This window comes from Branchiostoma belcheri, unplaced genomic scaffold (genome assembly GCF_001625305.1).
Source record: "Branchiostoma belcheri isolate BF01 breed outbred unplaced genomic scaffold, Haploidv18h27 scaffold66, whole genome shotgun sequence".
NCBI lineage: Eukaryota > Metazoa > Chordata > Leptocardii > Amphioxiformes > Branchiostomatidae > Branchiostoma > Branchiostoma belcheri.
The window spans coordinates 233,821-252,659 of NW_017804309.1; the positions used below are offsets into that span (position 1 = coordinate 233,821).

At 42.0% G+C, this 18,839-nt stretch overlaps 5 protein-coding genes across 5 annotated transcripts; 3 read left to right on the top strand and 2 right to left on the bottom strand.

Annotated features, from left to right (window-relative positions):
- Nucleotides 1-1,105: 1,105 nt before the first annotated feature.
- On the top strand, nt 1,106-5,446 carry LOC109483743 (protein Flattop homolog). The gene is made up of 4 exons (XM_019786816.1): nt 1,106-1,293; nt 3,025-3,087; nt 3,512-3,766; nt 4,023-5,446. Exons 1-4 carry the CDS (start codon nt 1,267-1,269, stop codon nt 4,176-4,178), a joined length of 501 nt encoding a protein of 166 aa, XP_019642375.1. The 5' UTR covers nt 1,106-1,266; the 3' UTR covers nt 4,179-5,446.
- Nucleotides 5,447-5,812: 366 nt separating this feature from the next.
- LOC109483744 (protein aveugle-like) lies at nt 5,813-7,937 on the bottom strand. The gene is made up of 5 exons (XM_019786817.1): nt 7,903-7,937; nt 7,369-7,502; nt 6,732-6,833; nt 6,150-6,290; nt 5,813-5,959 (listed from the first exon to the last, which is right to left on the bottom strand). The coding sequence occupies exons 2-5, from the start codon at nt 7,463-7,465 to the stop codon at nt 5,934-5,936; spliced, it is 366 nt and encodes a 121-aa protein (XP_019642376.1). The 5' UTR covers nt 7,466-7,502; nt 7,903-7,937; the 3' UTR covers nt 5,813-5,933.
- Nucleotides 7,938-7,940: 3 nt separating this feature from the next.
- On the top strand, nt 7,941-11,528 carry LOC109483742 (dnaJ homolog subfamily C member 17-like). The gene is made up of 11 exons (XM_019786815.1): nt 7,941-8,060; nt 8,386-8,455; nt 8,807-8,865; nt 9,107-9,194; nt 9,324-9,400; nt 9,645-9,735; nt 9,895-9,929; nt 10,084-10,161; nt 10,376-10,456; nt 10,708-10,854; nt 11,014-11,528. Exons 1-11 carry the CDS (start codon nt 7,992-7,994, stop codon nt 11,161-11,163), a joined length of 945 nt encoding a protein of 314 aa, XP_019642374.1. The 5' UTR covers nt 7,941-7,991; the 3' UTR covers nt 11,164-11,528.
- A 234-nt stretch (nt 11,529-11,762) lies between these two features.
- LOC109483746 (GTP cyclohydrolase 1 feedback regulatory protein-like) lies at nt 11,763-13,241 on the bottom strand. Its single transcript, XM_019786818.1, has 3 exons — nt 13,070-13,241; nt 12,720-12,814; nt 11,763-12,250 (listed from the first exon to the last, which is right to left on the bottom strand). The coding sequence occupies exons 1-3, from the start codon at nt 13,103-13,105 to the stop codon at nt 12,037-12,039; spliced, it is 345 nt and encodes a 114-aa protein (XP_019642377.1). The 5' UTR covers nt 13,106-13,241; the 3' UTR covers nt 11,763-12,036.
- A 2-nt stretch (nt 13,242-13,243) lies between these two features.
- On the top strand, nt 13,244-18,483 carry LOC109483658 (regulator of microtubule dynamics protein 3-like). The gene is made up of 4 exons (XM_019786693.1): nt 13,244-13,806; nt 15,106-15,277; nt 17,984-18,126; nt 18,378-18,483. The coding sequence occupies exons 1-4, from the start codon at nt 13,466-13,468 to the stop codon at nt 18,481-18,483; spliced, it is 762 nt and encodes a 253-aa protein (XP_019642252.1). The 5' UTR covers nt 13,244-13,465.
- Nucleotides 18,484-18,839: the final 356 nt, after the last annotated feature.

Here is an 18,839-nt window from a genome sequence, read left to right on the forward strand (position 1 = left end):
TTAGCGACATAACACCACACCTCCACCTACAACGTTGGATACAGGCGGCCAATGGATACAGGACTGGCCAATATATAAAGTCCCCTTGCCCCACCGAATCTGCTTGGAGATTACCTAAATCAGCACCTTTAGTTAAACTGTTTAGTATGTCGCTCTCCCCGACAGACCTTCTCAAGGTACGTGGAAAGACAAATGCGAATCCGAACCACAAATCTGACAGTCACCATTCCGACAACTTCTAAGTGGAGACCAAGTTAGGACACTAAGTGGATTTGGAGAACATGGTGCACAACTCTCCAACTGGTCCGACTAGTAAACTAATTCCGAGCCAGGCGTAACACTGTATTTGAGCCAAGATTTTGTCCATTTTAGAGGCGGTGTTTGAAACTAATTAAATTGTGAATTGAAGAGATTTCAAACGAGACGTAGTAAACACATGTACACCAACCATTTATCTCAATGAAAGTCCGGACCTTTGTCATGGCATACAATATTTTATCGACCTATAAATCTCGTGTTAGAAACGTTTGGAAAAACAGTTTAACAAAGGACTGATAGAAAATAAAGAAATCCTTCTTCAATGTGCGAACATCGATGTCATTCTAGACTCCACCAGACTCCTTTGCAGGCTGAATAAATAGTAGAAATCGGCCTAAAAAGAATGTAGCTGGCTATAGGAGTTGGTCGCCCATAGACGGTTTGCAGGCAGTCTGGACCCTCTAGGCCAACTCCCCTGGCCAGCTACATTCTTTTAGGTAGATTTCTATTATCCATTCAGCCTGCAAATGAGTATGGTGGTCATTCTACCCTTCTTTGTGCATCCGGGGTAGAAAAAAGGACTCTTTGCTTCAACCAAGGAGGGACATCATGCATAAATCCATACACCTAAGGGGTCCTACCTCCAATGCAAACTCAATGCGATTGAAATATTGATACTTGCCGGTAGTAGCTGCCGATATTATTAGCACTAAGATAGTTTGCAAATCCTTTGTAGCGTAGTATTGCTAAGTACGATACCAATACCTAAGAGCAGTGAAAGACGTTGAGTTCTAAAACCGCGCTAAGGCTAGGCTTATCAGGTATTTTCAGATATTCCTAAGGGGTCTTGCAGTCGCCATAACAACGGGACGCTAAGTGCTGGAAGGGACAGTCAACAAGTGGCTACTTCGGCCGCCCTTGATCTTATTTTCCCTCAACAGTCCGCCTTTATCGACCACAGAGAACCAACTGTTGCTTCGTCAGTGGTGCAGGTTCAAGTGAACGAGCATGGCGTGCCATTTCAGTGCAAACCAGGTAGGCAGACATCAGCGTTGTGTGTTTCGCGGGAACCCGCCATGGCCTCACGGGCCGGTAAATGTCCGTATGTTGACACTTGGTGGTTGATACAATGGCGATGGCTTACCACAACAAACATCGAAGGTTACTTTAACAACAACCTGTCGAGAAAGGCATTAGCTGTAACTGCCAGAATTTCCGTTCTCTTCCCTTTTGCCCAAAACCGTAGGAAAAAGATATTTGCTGAGCGAAGGTGTAGTCACGGGGAGCGCCGTGGCTATATACACTCCCGGTGTGTATATAAAAGACAAATAGATTTTATATACACTCCGAAATACTAGCCTCCTTGGTAGGCCCAAAACTTGGGTTTTTGTGAGTGTTTGAGGATTCAGGGGCACCAAGTTTAAACCTCGGTCTTCAAGTTTATCTTATTGGATGATGAAAATCAGAAAACAACACGGAAATCTCCACCGAAGTTCGGTCGAGCGGACCGCCCCGCCCGCTTGCGCGGGGCCCGGGACCCTCCGCTCCCGGCGGCGGCGGCGAGACCGGTCGCCGCCCCTGGCGTCCTCGCTACCTGGTTGATCCTGCCAGTAGCCATAGGCTTGTCTCAAAGTTTAAGCCATGCACGTGCAAGTTTAAACTGTCTCAGTGAAACTGCGAATGGCTCATTAAATCAGTTATGGTTCCTTTGATCGTCACATCCTACATGGATAACTGTGGTAATTCTAGAGCTAATACATGCGGAAGAAGCGCCGACCTCACGGTCTGGCGTGCATTTATCAGACCAAGAAGACCGACCCGGGGTTCGCCCCGGTCCCTTTGGTGACTCCGGATAACACAGCCGATCGCGCGGTCTTCGCACCGGCGACAGATCATTCGAATGCCCTATCAACTTTCCGGGAGTGTATATAAAAGACAAATAGATCTTATATACACACCGGGAGTGTATATAAAAGACAAATAGATTTTATATACACTCCGGGAGTGTATATAAAAGACAAATAGGTTTTATATACACTCCCGGAGTGTATATAAAAGACAAATAGATTTTATATACACTCCGGGAGTGTATATAAAAGACAAATAGATTTTATATACACTCCGGGAGTGTATATAAAAGACAAATAGATTTTATATACACTCCGGGAGTGTATATAGCCACGTTCCAGGGGGAGGGGCCCAAAGAGGGGGCAACATTGTAACAGTTGTGTACTAGTATATTGCAACAGTTTTGTTTCACGGTGGCAAAGTTTCCCAAACACTGAATATGTTGCTGTTTTGACAGGAACACATTGGTAAGTACAGTATTGTCGACGAATAGAAGGCTAAATCCTTGTCAAGGGTGTACAGTATTTGTCGATAAAGAAGGGTAGTCGGCTTTGTCGCCAGCATTAATAAATAGCTAAACTGTTACAAGCAAAGTGTTGTCACATTACAAGTGTTGCAATCTAGGAGTCACTCCTAGTAACTGCAATGAGATAACGTTATCGCCTTCGGGACACCATCCTCCACCGATTGTGGTGTTTAGCCTGACTTGTAGCATTAAACTACAACATCTAACATTACAGATGTCTGAGTGCAAACAAACAAACTGGTCCGGTGTTTGATATCGTTAACATCCACAAGATAACACGGGATGTTGCGAGTGTAACGTGATCCTTTTGTGATTCTACGTTTGGTGTTTGTGCATGTGAACATTTGCTATAGCCTCAGTGTTATTGAAATGTTTTTATCGTGACTTTTCAGTACCAGAATGCCTTCGATCCGAAGCGTCTCCAGAACTGGAACGTGCCCAGCAGCTACAAGGAGGTAAGTTTGCAGTCAAGTCATGTCGAGGGTTTCATGCTTCACCAGCTTCGCACAATCCCAAGGCTGGCGTCAGTGCACTCGACATCTTTCACTTCTGTCAATGGAAACAACTAACAAGAAACCTGGCTGTACTTCCAGCTGTTTATACATAGTCCCGCTTGCAAATTACAAATATACTACACCAGTATTCCTGAAGAGTGCCATGCTAGTACCAGTATTCCTATCCAATTCTAAGAGTTTGCCTACTATATGTGTGTACATGTACTATCAAGTTGTTAATGTGTCAAATGTGTGATATATACCTGCATACATTGCTGTGTGAGATTATGTAAGATCTAAAGATATTTTTTACTCCATCTTAATATTCCAACTCTAAGCAAAGGCATGAAGTGATTTAACTGTGTCCAAATTGTCCCAACTCCAGAGGCCGACCAAGCTGGAGGGTTTCACCCAGATCGTGGCAAACAACCGCGGCCACCTCCTGCCCGGGGTGCCGCGCTCCGCTACCTCACCCTGGGGCACGTTCCTGGGGACCTGGGACATGCCCAAGTCCATCCCGCCCTGTCCGCCCACCAGTCTCACCGCACGGTCATCCAAGGCTGCCGAGAAAATCCTCGCGGCCCAGCAGAGGTCCAAACTCAACACTGCCAGCAACGGCTTCAACATTGCCAAGCTACATGTAAGGACTCTCCAATATTGGTCTTAAGTATATATGTAAATCTATTCTTAACCATTTTGATAGATAGTGAAACTGTTTCCACAGTAAACATGCAAAATTCTATTTTTTCAGAGGTCTGTGTGCGATCAAAAAATTTATGCATGCCAGCCAGCAGGTGTTGGAACCACCTAAAGTTAACAACACTGGTCAGTATGGAAGCTAGCGTGTATGTGTGTGTTGTTGCCTCATAACCGAGAGCTGTTGTTGTTTTACACAGAAATTGGAGTTGAGAGCGAGGTCTGCACCCCCCAAGCTGAAGTCCCCCGCCCCAGAGCGCCAGAAGTCTGCGACCCCCACCAAAGCCCCCAGCCCTGTCGCACCAGAAAGGGTCCCGACACCTGCACTGGAGAAGGTCGCTGAGGTGGAAACATAGAAACTGACCAAAATGCCAACTTTCTTCCATTTTTGTTTTTTGTACATTTCATTTCTGCACATGTAAATAAAGCAATTGTCCCAGTAATGTTGCTTGTTTGTGTGAGATTATACATTTGCTTCTATGTCATATGCAGTAAGAGAAATAGTGTTGGCAACTCATTTGCTAGTAAGAAAAATTTAAAATGTTTTAGGAAGAGCTCCTCTCCAGTTAGATGGAAGTGGAAGTGTCTGGTAAATACTTTGTACATGTATGCTAGCCTACTCCAGTTTAGAACAAAAGACTTCTTTGTAAACAGGACTGAATAGAAATACCTGAATGCTATAAAGTATGGGGAACAGTGAAAGTCATGCTGTAGTGGCAGTTGGATGGAAGTCATGTACATTACCCTGTCTTATACCATATAGACAGAGCACTGCATTCAATCATGTATGTTGGATTAAAAGATTAACAACACTTATAATACAAGCTTATAACTTATCACATCCATAACTTAGAACATTTGGAGAGAAAATGAACCACTGTCTCACACAAGCACAAGAATTACTTGTCAGGGCACAGGCGATGATCTTATCAACTCATTCCCTTCTAAACGGGAAACTATAATACGTCTAACGTTATATGTGTAAAATTAAGCATTCAGTGATTCCATTCCCTGTTGGAATCTTACATGTACATGCAACGTAACCATAGCCATTATGATATCACTGTTTCCAGAATATGCTGTATGTGGTTAGTGGTCACGTATTGGACCTAACTTAACCATGTGTGCATAGACAGCATTTTTCACAGAGACATTTCTTTGACAAATATTTTGTCATCATCTTTCCCTTCACCAATCATTTGTACATCTTAAAATGCCATAGTCCAATCACATGATGGAATAAACATTAGAAGTAAAAGCACCCAGTAATAACAAGTATCTCACCAACCAAGGCTTCCAATTATAGTCAATCATATTACACATGTTAAATATATCACACTAGATATATTGTTGTTGCTGAAAGCTGCTAGAGGGTGATTTTGGTGGGTAATTATTGCTTACTTATTACCAGTCACAGATTAATATTTAGTTATGTAAACTGCTTAGCTGCTAGCCATGATAATATATTATCCAACTGATAAGTCTTTAACTTTTAGTCTTGAATCACTTAGCCATAGTTTGTGTAGAATAAAATCAGATGGTGCTAAACTATGTTGTCATATACATGTATACAGAATTGACACTATGTCATACTTATAATTCTTAAGAAACACTGGTTGTCTCCTTAACCAAATAGCATAAATAAAAAGTGGTTTCCTTGTCTTTGAATAATGTTTTGTCTCCTTTACTTTAACATAGATCAAACAGCACTGTTGCATTGTAGAATGTTCAACAGCAATATCTCAATATAGGAAATGTTTAGTCTTTCCTATATCTTTGCAAGTAAATTCATGTCCTAATCTGCAAGCAGGTCCTAGGGTGGCCAGACATAGTATCAAGTTGGCCAGGCAGTATCCATTGGCTAGAGAGTCCAATATGCCACACAAGGGAAGCCTCTCTAGCCAATGGATACTGCCTGGCCAATTTAATACTGTCTTTTGCCACCCTAGGATCTGCTTGGAGATTACCACTGGCCTTTATCAAACTTTATCAAACCCAGATGTTCAAGAATACTACTATGTACATCTGGCACAGGGTCTCACTGAAAGACTTGGATCAGTTTCCTTGGTATGATTGATATGCTTACATGATGTCATGGATACACATCTTTCTCACCCACTATAGCACAGACCTGGACCTGAAATCAAAGAAGCAGAATACTGGTAACACCACTGTGGCATACTGAGTTAATGTTTTAAATAAGGCAGAAACAGCAAATTTCCTACTCCACATTGCTCATTATAGGTAGAACATAGGCAAGGTTCAAAATACACTTTTTGTAGCCTGGTATCCAAACCTATCATAGCTGTTCATGTGTTATACCCCACCTTTCTCCAGTGCCCTGAGCTCCATGCCTTCGTGTCTGAGCTTGAGTCTGTACAGATGTCCCATCAGGTCTGCTCTGTGCTCCTGGTCAGTGATCCCCATCCTCTCCAGCTTCTCATCCGTCAGACGCATCAGCGACTGGCCTGGGGAAAGGGGAAATTATTCTAGTAAGGCCACATAAAAGCATTGCATTGATGAACCATGATAATACATGTTGTACTGATTGTAATGGTTTAGGCCATATCTAGCCTGGGTTCCATCCTGGTTAGTTTACGTCCGCTCCCACAGTCGCTGGGAGCAGACATAAACTAACCAGGATGGAACCCAGGCTAGGCCATTTCAATCTACTTTCTCAACTCTCAGACATTTGAAAAATGACATCATGAAAAATAGGCTGGGGTGTCATCTTAATTTCAATATGTCATAGTCAGACTCCTAGTATATGCACTCCCTGAAACTGTGTGAACCATATAAAGTACAGAATTTACCCTCAGACTGTTAAGGAAAGTAGCTTCCCACAGTGTGTAATCACAGTGTGCGATACCATTACTAGTAAGTGTAATCACAAAAAGAGAACATATTACCTGTAATTTCGTGGAATGTAAAAGCCTCTGCGTACTTTCTGTAGTAGTCTGCACAATGCTTCTTGAACCATCTCATCACTTCCTCGTGGGACCAAATGTATGCTGAAGCAGAGAAGACAGAGCTGCTTTATCAAAACTCAATCAGTACAATGCTTTCTCACTCATGTGATAGATACATACATGTACATACCAAGTGCCTTGATACTGCTGCATATGGTTGAGTAAGGCCTCTGCCAGTCGTGAACTGGTCTACATACATGCACTAAAATGCATGTACATGTAAAACACTGACACTTGATTGGGGATTACATGTAAGAGATGTAGATTTTTGTAACGGGAGGAAGATGTTGTTCTGAACTCCTTCGGGTCTGCCACACGAGAAAACGCAGGGAAAGGTGAAAGTAAAATGAAAAACACAGAGTACAAAAAAAAAAAAACTTGTCTGAACGCAATTTCAACTAAAAAAACCTTGCTTTATTCAAAGAATTAGCTCTATCCTATCGTAGCCATTCGGACGTCGAACGGACGCTAACGTCGCCGTTTGAACGTCTGACCTAATATGTACACACCTTTTCTACATACTTTACATACACATGAACGTAGACAGAGAGAGTAAGAAACAGACACACACACTCACCTGGTTTAGTCTGTTTATGTTTCTGTCTGCTGGCCCCACTACTGCTGGCTTGATCGCTCTGCCTTCTGCTCAGAGGTACCTTCACATCAGTGTCCATTCTCTGATCTTCCACAGTTTTACACAATTCACAGTAGCTGGGTTGGAAAGCACTTTTAGTTTTAGACAATCATCAAAGTTTTGGGGTTTGAAAATTATATTGGTGTTTTGAAGTGCCTGAGCCCAAAGTCCTAATAGTACTGAATATTCACTGCAACCTTCTCCAAAACTAGTATTATTTGCCAGTAGCTAAATACATGTGTATGGCATTTTAATTTATAATTTAGTTGTGTGAATCTGGTACTAATATCACTCCGCCCCCCTCCCCAGCCCAATAGTGCAGTCTGGCTCATCAATCATAAAATATAAAGTAAACGTGCAAGAGACGTAATTAATGGATATCATGACGAGTTTACGTGCATAGATAATCCCTGGAAGGCTTGGAATTGTCCATAGAAAACCTTAAATAGCAGATATAATAGGAGAAATGGCACAGACCTACTGTCTCTGTTCCTGACGTCTGGTGTCTTATGTACCCCATCTGCAAGTGGAATATTCCATCGCAAAGCATAGCGGGAAGTCACAAAATGGCGGACATTGCGAAATTGGATCTGTATGGTTTGTTAGAAATCGACCCCAGCGCCGACGATAAAGAGGTATGATACAAATAGTGACTGTTTCCGATAGAACATTTTACATTCAAGTAACGTGCAAAGTTTCGATTCATTATCTTCAGCCACTCAGCAATAAATGTCAATGAAATTGAGCGAGTGGGGTAACCGGTGTAGTGAGCATGGCATGACGTTCACACTACGAAACCAGTCTATATAATGTCTACTAGTGCGTATAGTGCAGTTGCAATTTTCAATTATTAAGAGTGGAAACAGTAACGATATCTATTCAAGTACATATTTCAAGATACTATTTTGGAACTCTAACTGACATGTCTACTATCTGTTGTCTACTACTATATTGCCACAGATCAAGAAGGCCTACAGAAAGAAAGCATTAAAATGCCATCCTGACAAGAACCCAGACAACCCAAAAGCAGGTATTAAAGCCAGGTTTATATGTCTTCTCTCACAATTTGCTAATAAACCCAGCAACTGGGCCTAGCTAGTTATCAAGTAGAAGATATTCAAGATACGCACATATCTATCTTACATAATTTTTGTATTTGAATTCTATACTTCGTACTATATCTGGACAACATACACACAATGCTGACAAGGTGGTAATATAAAATCCAATTGTTTTTTTTTTTTTTTTGCTTTTCACATGTTTTTTTGCGTTTCACAAGATACATTGATTTTTTTCTATTCAATATATTTCATTAGATTGAAGATTTGCAGCTGAAGTTGTGTTGAATCTTATTTTGTCCATCTGCTTAACTTTGTTTCAGCTGAACTCTTCCACCAGCTGTCAAAAGCACTTGAAGTCCTCACAGATGTCGCTGCTAAGGTGAGTTCTTCTTCGTCTAAATATCCTTTCTCTTATGATATGTCATGTTCTGTATTAAGCTGTTTAATATTTGTATTTTGTATTTAATGGGTGAACCGCGATAATGATTGATTCTGACCTGTCAATGAAAACTTCGATATGAACCTAGAATAAGGTGTACTCCAGCTGTCTTCAGAAAAGACCTCTTCAATATTATATCTCCAATATAACGTCCTTGATTTTACTAAAATTTTTTTTTCAGGCAGCATATGATAAGATCTTAAGGGCCAGGAAACAAAATGAAATCAGGAACAGACATCTTGACAGCAAGCGAAAGAAATTCAAGGATGGTTAGTCAAATTCACAGTTGCACAAGTCCTTTGAATCAATTGAATTTTCGTCTTGTAGCAACTACAGTATCTAAGTGTAATAAGTCTGTTTTGATTTGATCATTTGATTGATACTACGTCTTTCTCCAGATCTTGAAGTGAGGGAACAGGCAGCTGCCACAGAAAAAGCTGCAGACTTCACAGCTGCAAGAGACTTGGAGGCAGAGGTGGGTACATTCCTTCATGTTTGTACTATTTGGCATCTTATGTATCTGTAAGCTGTGTAGAACTAGAAGTTGCCTTGTTGTTCTTTAAAGTGACATAATTTGACTATACTTTGTACTCACTGTACCTATGACTAACTACATGTACCATTATTGTGTCATTTTGTGAAAAAGGCTGTTTTCAGAATTACTTTGTGCAATAACGTGATTCTGGTCACAAATGTTGAACCCTGATCCTGACTCGCAGATTAAAAGATTACGAGAAGAAGGATCCAGACAGCTGGAGGAGGAAAGGGAGCGTCTAAGACAACAGCTGGAGATGGAGAAGGAAGATGAAGGTACTGCACTATTGTAAAGCTGTCGAAGCAATGTCAAATTTGAGAAAAGCCAACATATACTACATGTAGTATGTCTTGTTCAGTGGTCATGCATGATTTATGTTTGTCAACTTCTCACATTTGTATTCTTCTAACTGTTCCTATTTTGCCTTTATTCAGCACAATCAACTGAAGTAGAAACACCCAAACTGAAGGTACAGATTTTATACATTTATCTCTATGATATTGGCTTTGATAAATTGGACAAGTTTTTCCTTGTCGTCTAATGTTTTTCATCAAAGCAAGGTACTTGCTGCATAAGTCGTTGGTTATTTCTACGTTTTTAACTTCTACCGTATTGTTGTTTAGGTGAAGTGGAAGAGTAAGAAGGGAGATGAGACCAATGGAGGATATTCATACGACTTCCTTATGAGCTGCTTTAGAAAGGCAAGGTTTTAACATCTTGAGCCTGACATCTTTCCTACCTACCATACATGTATATGATGTTGTCATCAGATGGTGCAAAAACAAAGAGTTGTATCCTACATTTTCTTGGAAATTGTACAGCAGTTGCACACTGATTCAACATTTTGTGGAACATGGCCAAAATGTTCAACAGGTACACTCATGTTAATGGATTGTGTAAATAATGTTGTTTCAGTATGGAGATGTATTGAATCTGCTGGTTTCCAGTAAGAAAAACGGCAGTGCAGTTGTGGAGTTTGCTGAGCAGCAGGCTGCAGTAAGTGCCTGAACCCATCAAGTTTCTGTCATCAGGATATGAAATGCTTGTCTTTTGAAACCATCATTTCTGTCCCTAAGGTGTTGTTGATTATTTCCTATAAAAGTAGTACGAAAAAAATGAAAACATTACAAAAAGTGATAATAGTTTCACTCTCCACTCTTCCACTTGGTAGCCCTACTTGGCGTTACCCCATTTTACAGCTGATGTCATGAGGTCATCTTTGAATGAAATTCTTAAATGTTTCCCAGATAATGGCAGTGGAGAATGAGGTCGGAAATCCCAGCAACCCCTTGCGACTGTCCTGGTTGACGGGGAAACCAGTGGAGGGCCGACACCCGGCAACACATGCTGCAGCTGCACCAACACCTGTTGTAGCCAGCAGGTGGGATACACAGGTGAGCTATTCAACCTTCTCCCTGCTGGAGCCTTAAGGACAACAGCTATTTTCAATCGTTGGTTAACATTAATAATTGAAAGCAATGCAGCAGATTGCATTGTGCCCTTATTGAAGAAATACAATCATATTCTTGAACATATGTTCAAAATTTATGTAGACACCTCCAAGGTCGGAGACATCTTCAGCCACATTGAGCGACCAAGACTTTGAAAACCTGGTTCTTATGAGGATGAGACAAGCCCAGGAGAGGAAGAGACTGGCAGAGCAGATGCAGGCAGAAGATGAAGAAGAGGAAAAAAACAGCTGACAAGGGGGCAATGTCATGTCTTAGTAGACCTTTTAACACTAACTAAAACAGTTCAGTTGTATAAGTTTAGAACTAAAGCTCTGAAAAATGTCTTTTTAATAGTCCCAATAGACAGATATCTTTATTAAATGAACAAGATTCTGAAGACATGTGAAAAAGACAAACTCATATTTTTCCTCATAGTTCTGTTGAAGATGTACCCCAATATATGGGTAGATAATACTGTTAAAACAAGTCTTGTGACCATCGGTACTGCTCATAATTTATGACAAGTCTCCTATTTGTACAGTAGGTTTTGTGTAATGTTATTTTTGGAAGTTTTGTATAACATGTAAGGCATGCAATTAAAGACTTTTTATCCGTCACACATCCCTTCGCTTCATACATTTAATTACAAAAAATACATTACTACAAACCTTTACCATAGAGCTATCAAGAATTTCATACTTTTTTCACCTGCTTAACCAGCTATACTGGCCCACTACACCACTGACTTCATTGCTAAAAACACTTCACTTCCTCAAGTGGCTCTCAGTTGTAGACTCAGGTAGGAATGGGGTCCCGGTATTAGCTCGTAGACTGACATGTTTAGGCAGTGGAATCACCCGTGTGCTGGAAATACTGGAAATATACTGTAACTTCTGAAATAAATTTAAGCATACACCCATGCAGTTAACATATGCCACAATGCTGTTGGTAATTTCCTATGGAAGGAGGACAATGAATACTTTTTCCAGCTATGCTATCACTTGCTATTTATCAAAACAACAAAGTTTTACCAGAGCCAAACACTGGCTGCAAGTGCATGATTTCATAATATTGAAGGATCTACAGTACATGATACAGTAATAAAGGTAGTCAGTAGTAGTCCTGTCATGATAAGTCCATGTCGGATAGTTTCTGTGGTGCAAGCTCCCCGTTGGCAGCTGCCTTCTCTTGGTTCCCTTGTTTCTTCTGTGGTGCCAGCGGCTTGTGTAACGTCCACGCGCAGGTCTGTCCGATCCCCGTCATCCCGACCACTCTCCAGCCTCTCCTCTCCAACATGTCCAGCACAACACGGGGGGACTTGGGTGTACGCCACTCTTTGCTGCAGAGTGACGAGAAATGGGATTCAAACGCTTGACCTTACAATTCACAGACAGGCACTCCAACCACTGGACAACGCTAACGCCAATTCTAACTATCATAGAACCTTCACATGCTGCGGAAAACTGGCAGCTTCGGACAAACAAAATCATTACCATGACAACACAGACCAGAAGCAGTACACACATACATGTGATGGTGATGTGTTGTTTGACCCCCTGCATTACCCAGAGTTCTCTAATGTGTGAACTGGCCCTCAGGCCAATGACAGTGTATGGATGCTTTCCCACCAGGATAGAAGGTCAACCAAGTTACTAGTAAATCATTGTTTAGTAACTCAGGTTTCTTTCTCCAACCATGGAAGTTCAATTCACACTATACATAATGGCAGTAATTGTATAAAAGGAACCTCCGTTCTACAACTTAACAAACATTTCGGTAATTTACCAACTAGCAGTCCTGGTACTTACAAGTTATTTCCTAGCATCTGCTGCAGAGTCGCTCCCAGGTACTCCATCAAGTCACTGTCCGACTCCGCATCCCCTACAATGGTGGGACCACACTCCTGTATAAAAACAAAATACACACATATCTTCGTTCAGTTTTATCTTTATACTTACTTAACATTTTAGTACCTTTATCCTGAGATGTACCTCATTGCCAATACACTAAGAAACAAGACTAAGATTTGATTGGAAAAGTTAAAGAAAGTCTTGGAGTGTACAATAATTTACGCCCCCTGAAGGGCATGCCTACACACATGACCGGCAAATGTTGTATCTAGCTGGCCTACGAATGCCAAATATATTCCCTTTGTTACCATTCGAATCTGTGTGCTGATAAGCAGATACGGCATGGTGTTGTGCACTTCCAGTTGCGTTTGAAGTGACGAAACGTCTTGGTCGTAGTTCTCAGCTTGCTGATGCCTTCCCCAAGGACTTCTCGAATCTCGAGTGTTTGTAACAATTTCGCGTTTATGACGTCACAGCGGAAGTAATTCCTTCACCTCGCGCTTTGATTGGTGGAGAGAGACGCTTCCGTTGACCTTTGTCCTTGGGTCACCCCTGGGACGTCTGTATACGCAGCTTAGGAAAGGTTTCGGGGCGTGTTTCGTTTCGTTTCTGTGCTTCGGACGCCGAATTGCTGAGAAATGTGTAATTTAGAGGTTTCCTAACGGTGCCGAGATTTGAGCGGATCCGTAGGAAGGGTCAGGACGATGCCGTTCGGCGTGGAGGTGGATAAAAAGACACTTGCGGCGGTGGGGGTGGGCGTGTTGGTGGGCGCAGGGTCGGCCATGGTTTTCTCCTACCTCGCCAGGATGAGAACCAACCCCCCGCACGCCTTACACGAGCGGCCCGCCACCGTCAGGGACCTGGCCATGCTCCAGGACACCGTGGAGAAGCTGAAGGAGGAGGTGGTGGGTCTGCGGGAGAGGCTAGCGTCGTCGTCGGGAGGGAGGCGGAGGCGCGCCCGGGAGAACTCCGGCTTCGCCTCGGTGACGAGTGGGTCCGAGTACATGTCCGTGACAAGTGGGGATGATGATGAGGATGATGGAGGGTGCGTGTCACTTCACTTGGTACCAAACCGTACTAACCACATGTTATACAGCTCAGGGGTACTTCAGGAACACCACAGCCAAACTGACCCTTCATATCTCTTCTTGGCAAACTACCGATAGATAAGATAACGTTACACGTACGAAATAAAACATGGAGATTTACAAAGTATAGCTATTAGTTAAAAATTGGGAAACATCATCTAATAATAGTGTTTTCTTAAATCAGCCCTTGATATTATTTGTGTTTTATCTTCATGCTGCCTTCACTTTCATTGTGTACTAAAAAATCAGATAGCTCTGAAACCAAGAAGTTAGGGAAATCTATGTTCATCACCTAGCTTCCACAGTACATGGCGAGAAGTCAGGAGAGCCCGTCTCTGTTTTGTTGCATGCAGACTGTTAGAAGAGGTGGCAGCCTTGACTAGGGTGTTCTCTGCCATAAAGAGGGCCAGTAGTCAGGACCTCAGGTAGGCAGGGTAGGGGAAAGTTTGACACAAGGTTTTTAGTAAGACAAGGACAATATGTGACAGCTCCCACATTGGTCACAATCATCATCACCATCATTTTGGGCATCAAGTTCACTGAATGTGTGACAAGTGACACAAGTTAAGAAGTCTGAGACTTCTGAGACCCTTCAAGTTACTGTAAAATGAAGAGATGTGTTCTACAAATGTGATCACAAGATGGTTAAACATAAAAAAAGTATATGAGGAAACCCCTATAATGTTTTGCACACACCTTCATCAGATAGGTCTGGTAGGAAATGATATGCAGCACTTGTATAATGTAATCCCTGTAAATGGCTAAGCAGCTGAGGCAATACAAATATCTTTTTCTACCACATTCAATGAATAAAGACCTTTATGCACCAAATTTAAAAGACATCATTGGTAGACCGTAACCTACTCCCTGCTGTTGGGTCATCTATATACCAAATTTGTGTTGATTATAGCACAGTTCTGCTGTAACAAGGGTAAAGTTTCCAATTTGTCATAGGTTTCTTCCCATTTCTGACTTGCTTCAGAATCTGTAGTGCAAGCTTTCAAGTCTGACTCATTCTGTAACTGGTTCTCCCTTTGAACACCAATTGGTGAGTCTGTGTGACACAAATTCTGACCAATCAGCACGCAGCACGGCAAAGCCAATCTAGAGAATCAGACCTCGCCTGTGTTTCATTTGCTAATAAGGCTGTAAGGCTTTACTTGTGCCGGGCCTGTACAGAATAGTCAATGTAGGAAACCTCTACCTCTCTCAGGGACATGATTCCATCTGACATTCCTGACCTTTCACCTCCCCAGGTACATGACCCCGCCTGATACCGACTCGGACGTCGCGGCGGTGACGTTTGACGAGGGCGCGCTGCAGCTGTCTGAGCTGGAGGCCAGCCTGGTGCGAGTCGACACCCTCCATAACGGCAGTCTGCAGAACAAGGAGGAGGCCTACAACATGCTGCTGCAGCTCAAGGAAAAGGTTCGCAAACTTACCATTTTCACAGTATTGTCCTAGGAAAGGTGGATTTTAGCACATTAAGTTGTCATAGAATTGGGATGTTTAGATGAGTATGTGAATTTGCCGTACAACTAGTTTTAGGCCATGACAATTTGATCAATTGTTTCTTGCCCCGATGTGTTAAAAAGGAACTAAAAGACAGAGTCTCTGTATTTTATTTACTTGGACAATCATTCACATCTTTTCTTATACTCATATCGGTCACAGCAGAAGCACTTTTGCACTGTCTCATCAGATGAAGAATCTCCAGGGGAAGCAATCCATGAAGTTGATTTTGTGTGGCCATCCTGTCAGGAATAGCAGTTTTACAGTCTGACTGCTTCAGACTTTCCATTGAACCCAATCACAACCAAACTCACTTTTCAGCACCAAGGTCAGGGACAGGAAAACTCTCAGAATTGTGAAACTGTTTTTGTGAAACATACTGTCCTAAAAAGCTTTCTGAAAGCTACTGACTGGGACTGATTTCATCTATTCTTACATTATGTAGTGGTGGACCACGCATAAAAGCCATGCAAAGTGGAGACAATGAGGCCAGATAGCTTTAGGATCTGCTCGCTCTTTGATGTGGGTGTTGTTATGCATTCAAAGAAGTGTCTGGATGAACTTGCTATTCTGTACCTGTTCATTTTGTCTTTTTGGGTGAAATTTGATGTTAGTTGGCCCCGTGGTGGGATTGGTGTAATACTGAGTCTGTGATAACATTGACTCTCAGCACCTGATCAAGTACACCTGTGCTACATCTACTGTAACAATGCATGGCAATGATTGGCAATCCATGATAGATTTTATTCACCATGGAATGGCCCTGCAGGTACATGATTACAAGATAATGGTACACACTTGCTTTTGTTCTTCAGGCCACACCAATTCAATTTGTTGGCTCTTGGATATGAAAACAAACTACTGTAAGTCTACAAATTTCCGCGGTATATTTAGATTCGCGGAATTCGCGGGGACCTTTGTACCGCGAATCTATTTCCCCGCGAATATGTTTTGCGTAAATGTAAATGTGTTAACTGTTACATGCGTTCACGACGGTCCTCAAGTATAACCGATTTAACACAACTGATAACACACGCGATCCACAAATCACTCCAAATCAACTTTATTCTAAGCAAATGTACGTACAGCTTGTTGAGTATCAAAATTATTTAAGTCATACTGATGTCAAAAATAATATTATGAGACACCGAATCGCGATACTGTGGCACTGGCCGTGTTAACCGCGTACGGCCCGACTCGCGACAAAAATCTTGCTAGCGCTAAGCCATGCGCGCCCGGCGCCCGAAAATTGCGGGCACATCGGGCAAATCTACAAATATTTTGATGAAAAATATAACTGATGGTATCTGGGAAATGTTATTTGGTTCTCTTTTGCGGGTGTTTTTTTTTCTTATTTTGCTCGATAGAAACGCTAGCGTGAGCCTACCGAAGGCGACCTTTGCATACTTCCGGTCGTTGCATACTGAACGACAAAATCTCGCCGAAGACGGCATAAATTTGCTTAGGAATATATATTTTTTTTCCTAAAGATTCTTTTGATTATGCATTTCTTCACTTGAGTACCGATGTGTAGTCGTGGAAAATAACGTTTAGCGCTTATTTCCGAGCAAAGAAAATTGTTTACACGCGCGTCAGGTCGATCGAGCTCAAGTTACCGCCGGCACTGACGCAATGTCAACCAATCAGAGACGCGTAGCGCGGACATGTGATGCAAGATTTGCATACCGACAGAGCATGCAGGCAGCCTCGCGTGGAGCACGAAACACATTTTTGCGCCGCATTTTAGGAGATAAATGCCGGGACACGAACTTTTCTTATTTCTAAATATGCACTTTACAAGTAATCTTCTTTGAATAGCCAAGGGGAAATCGCGAATATAAAAATACCGCGGATTGTCCATTTTCCCGAAACCGTGAACTTTAGGCCCCGCGAATCTAAAGAGACTTACAGTATTACATGTGAAGACAAATAAAATTCTATGGACAGTCTATACCTTTGTTCACACAGTTTTAGTGTGTGAATATGCAGGTAGTAAGATTTGGGTGCTGTTGCTAAGATTTAATGAGATGTCTGAGAGGGAGGGAAATAAATTGGTCTGGCCTATTAACCCAATCAGTTCTCCTGCAGCTTGTTACTGAGGCCCCAATCATTGGTTATTGTTGCTGTTGGGCTAAGTCATCAGGGTGTTAAAGGAATGGGTATGATGTGTTAGTCGTCTTTTAGGCCAATTTGGATCAATTTAGGACAATTTCACTCCCTGCATCTTTAAGAATTTTTAATGGTTGACCTAAATAGGATTATGATGATCACAGTGGGCTTCCCAATGTAGCAATTGGTTCCTTAATTGGTACTATGCCATATTGCACAGTAATATACAACATGTAGTGCATGTAGTAGCAAAATAATAAAACCTTTGTTGTATTATATATATAAAATTTTGAAGTTAGTTATACTATAGAATTTTAGATTCATCCCCTGAAAAGAGGCATTAAGGTGTGTAATTACATTTTGTGCTTTATTTTCTCAAATTTTCAATGTGCCCCTCAATGTTTATGTTTGGTGCCTATTCCCAAAAATGAATTTCGAGCTTCAAAAACTAGACTCTGAGGAGACAAATTTTTACAGTCTGTTTTTGAAGGTTTTCCATGATATGTTCTGCAGCACAGCGGCAGTGCTGAAGTTCTGTGCAGAGTTGGTAAGGCTTCAGCAGCATTTAACCAGCTGGGCAAACTCTGGAGAAACAAGAAACTGTCCCTCAAGACCAAGATGCGCTTTTACAACAGCAACGTCCTGTCAACACTTTTGTATGGCTGCGAAACCTGGCACCTGAAACTAAGTCAAGAAAGGAGACTTGATTCCTTCGACAGCAAGTGTCTAAGGAAAATCCTGGGCATTAGATGGGATGACTTTATCTCGAATGATAACATCAGACTTCAAACTAAGCAACAACCAGTGTCCTCCATCATCTGCAAACGCCGGCTCAGTTGGTTAGGACACGCTGTCAGACTTCCACCTGTCAGACTAGCCAACCAAGTCCTACAGTGGTTCCCAGAAGGACGGAGAAGAAGGGGGCGCCCAAGGATGAACTGGCGACAGACAGTGGAGAGGGACCTTCAGGCAGTCAGCATGAGCTGGAAGGAAGCCTTGAGGCTGGCTGCTGACAGAGGAAGCTGGGCTGCTTTGACTGCCTCATGCGTCACGAGACGCGGGAGCCCCTAAGTCTAAGTAAGTCTAAGGTAGTACTGGAGGCTTTTGCCCATGCTTGGACAATAGCTTGACCAAAGAACCTAAATGTTTCAATGAATAGTTCTTAATCCAACCAAAGAAGTCACACTGACTGACTTGTTGACTTTATTCATTGGTCATATCTAGCTTCTTGCATACACATACATGTATTTGCGACATCATGATTTTGCATTGGACAGGTCACCGCAAAAAACATGAATATGATAAAATCACTGAAACATTTCAAGATTTACAGTATGTTACTTTATGAACACTGCTGAGCTGTTGTTCT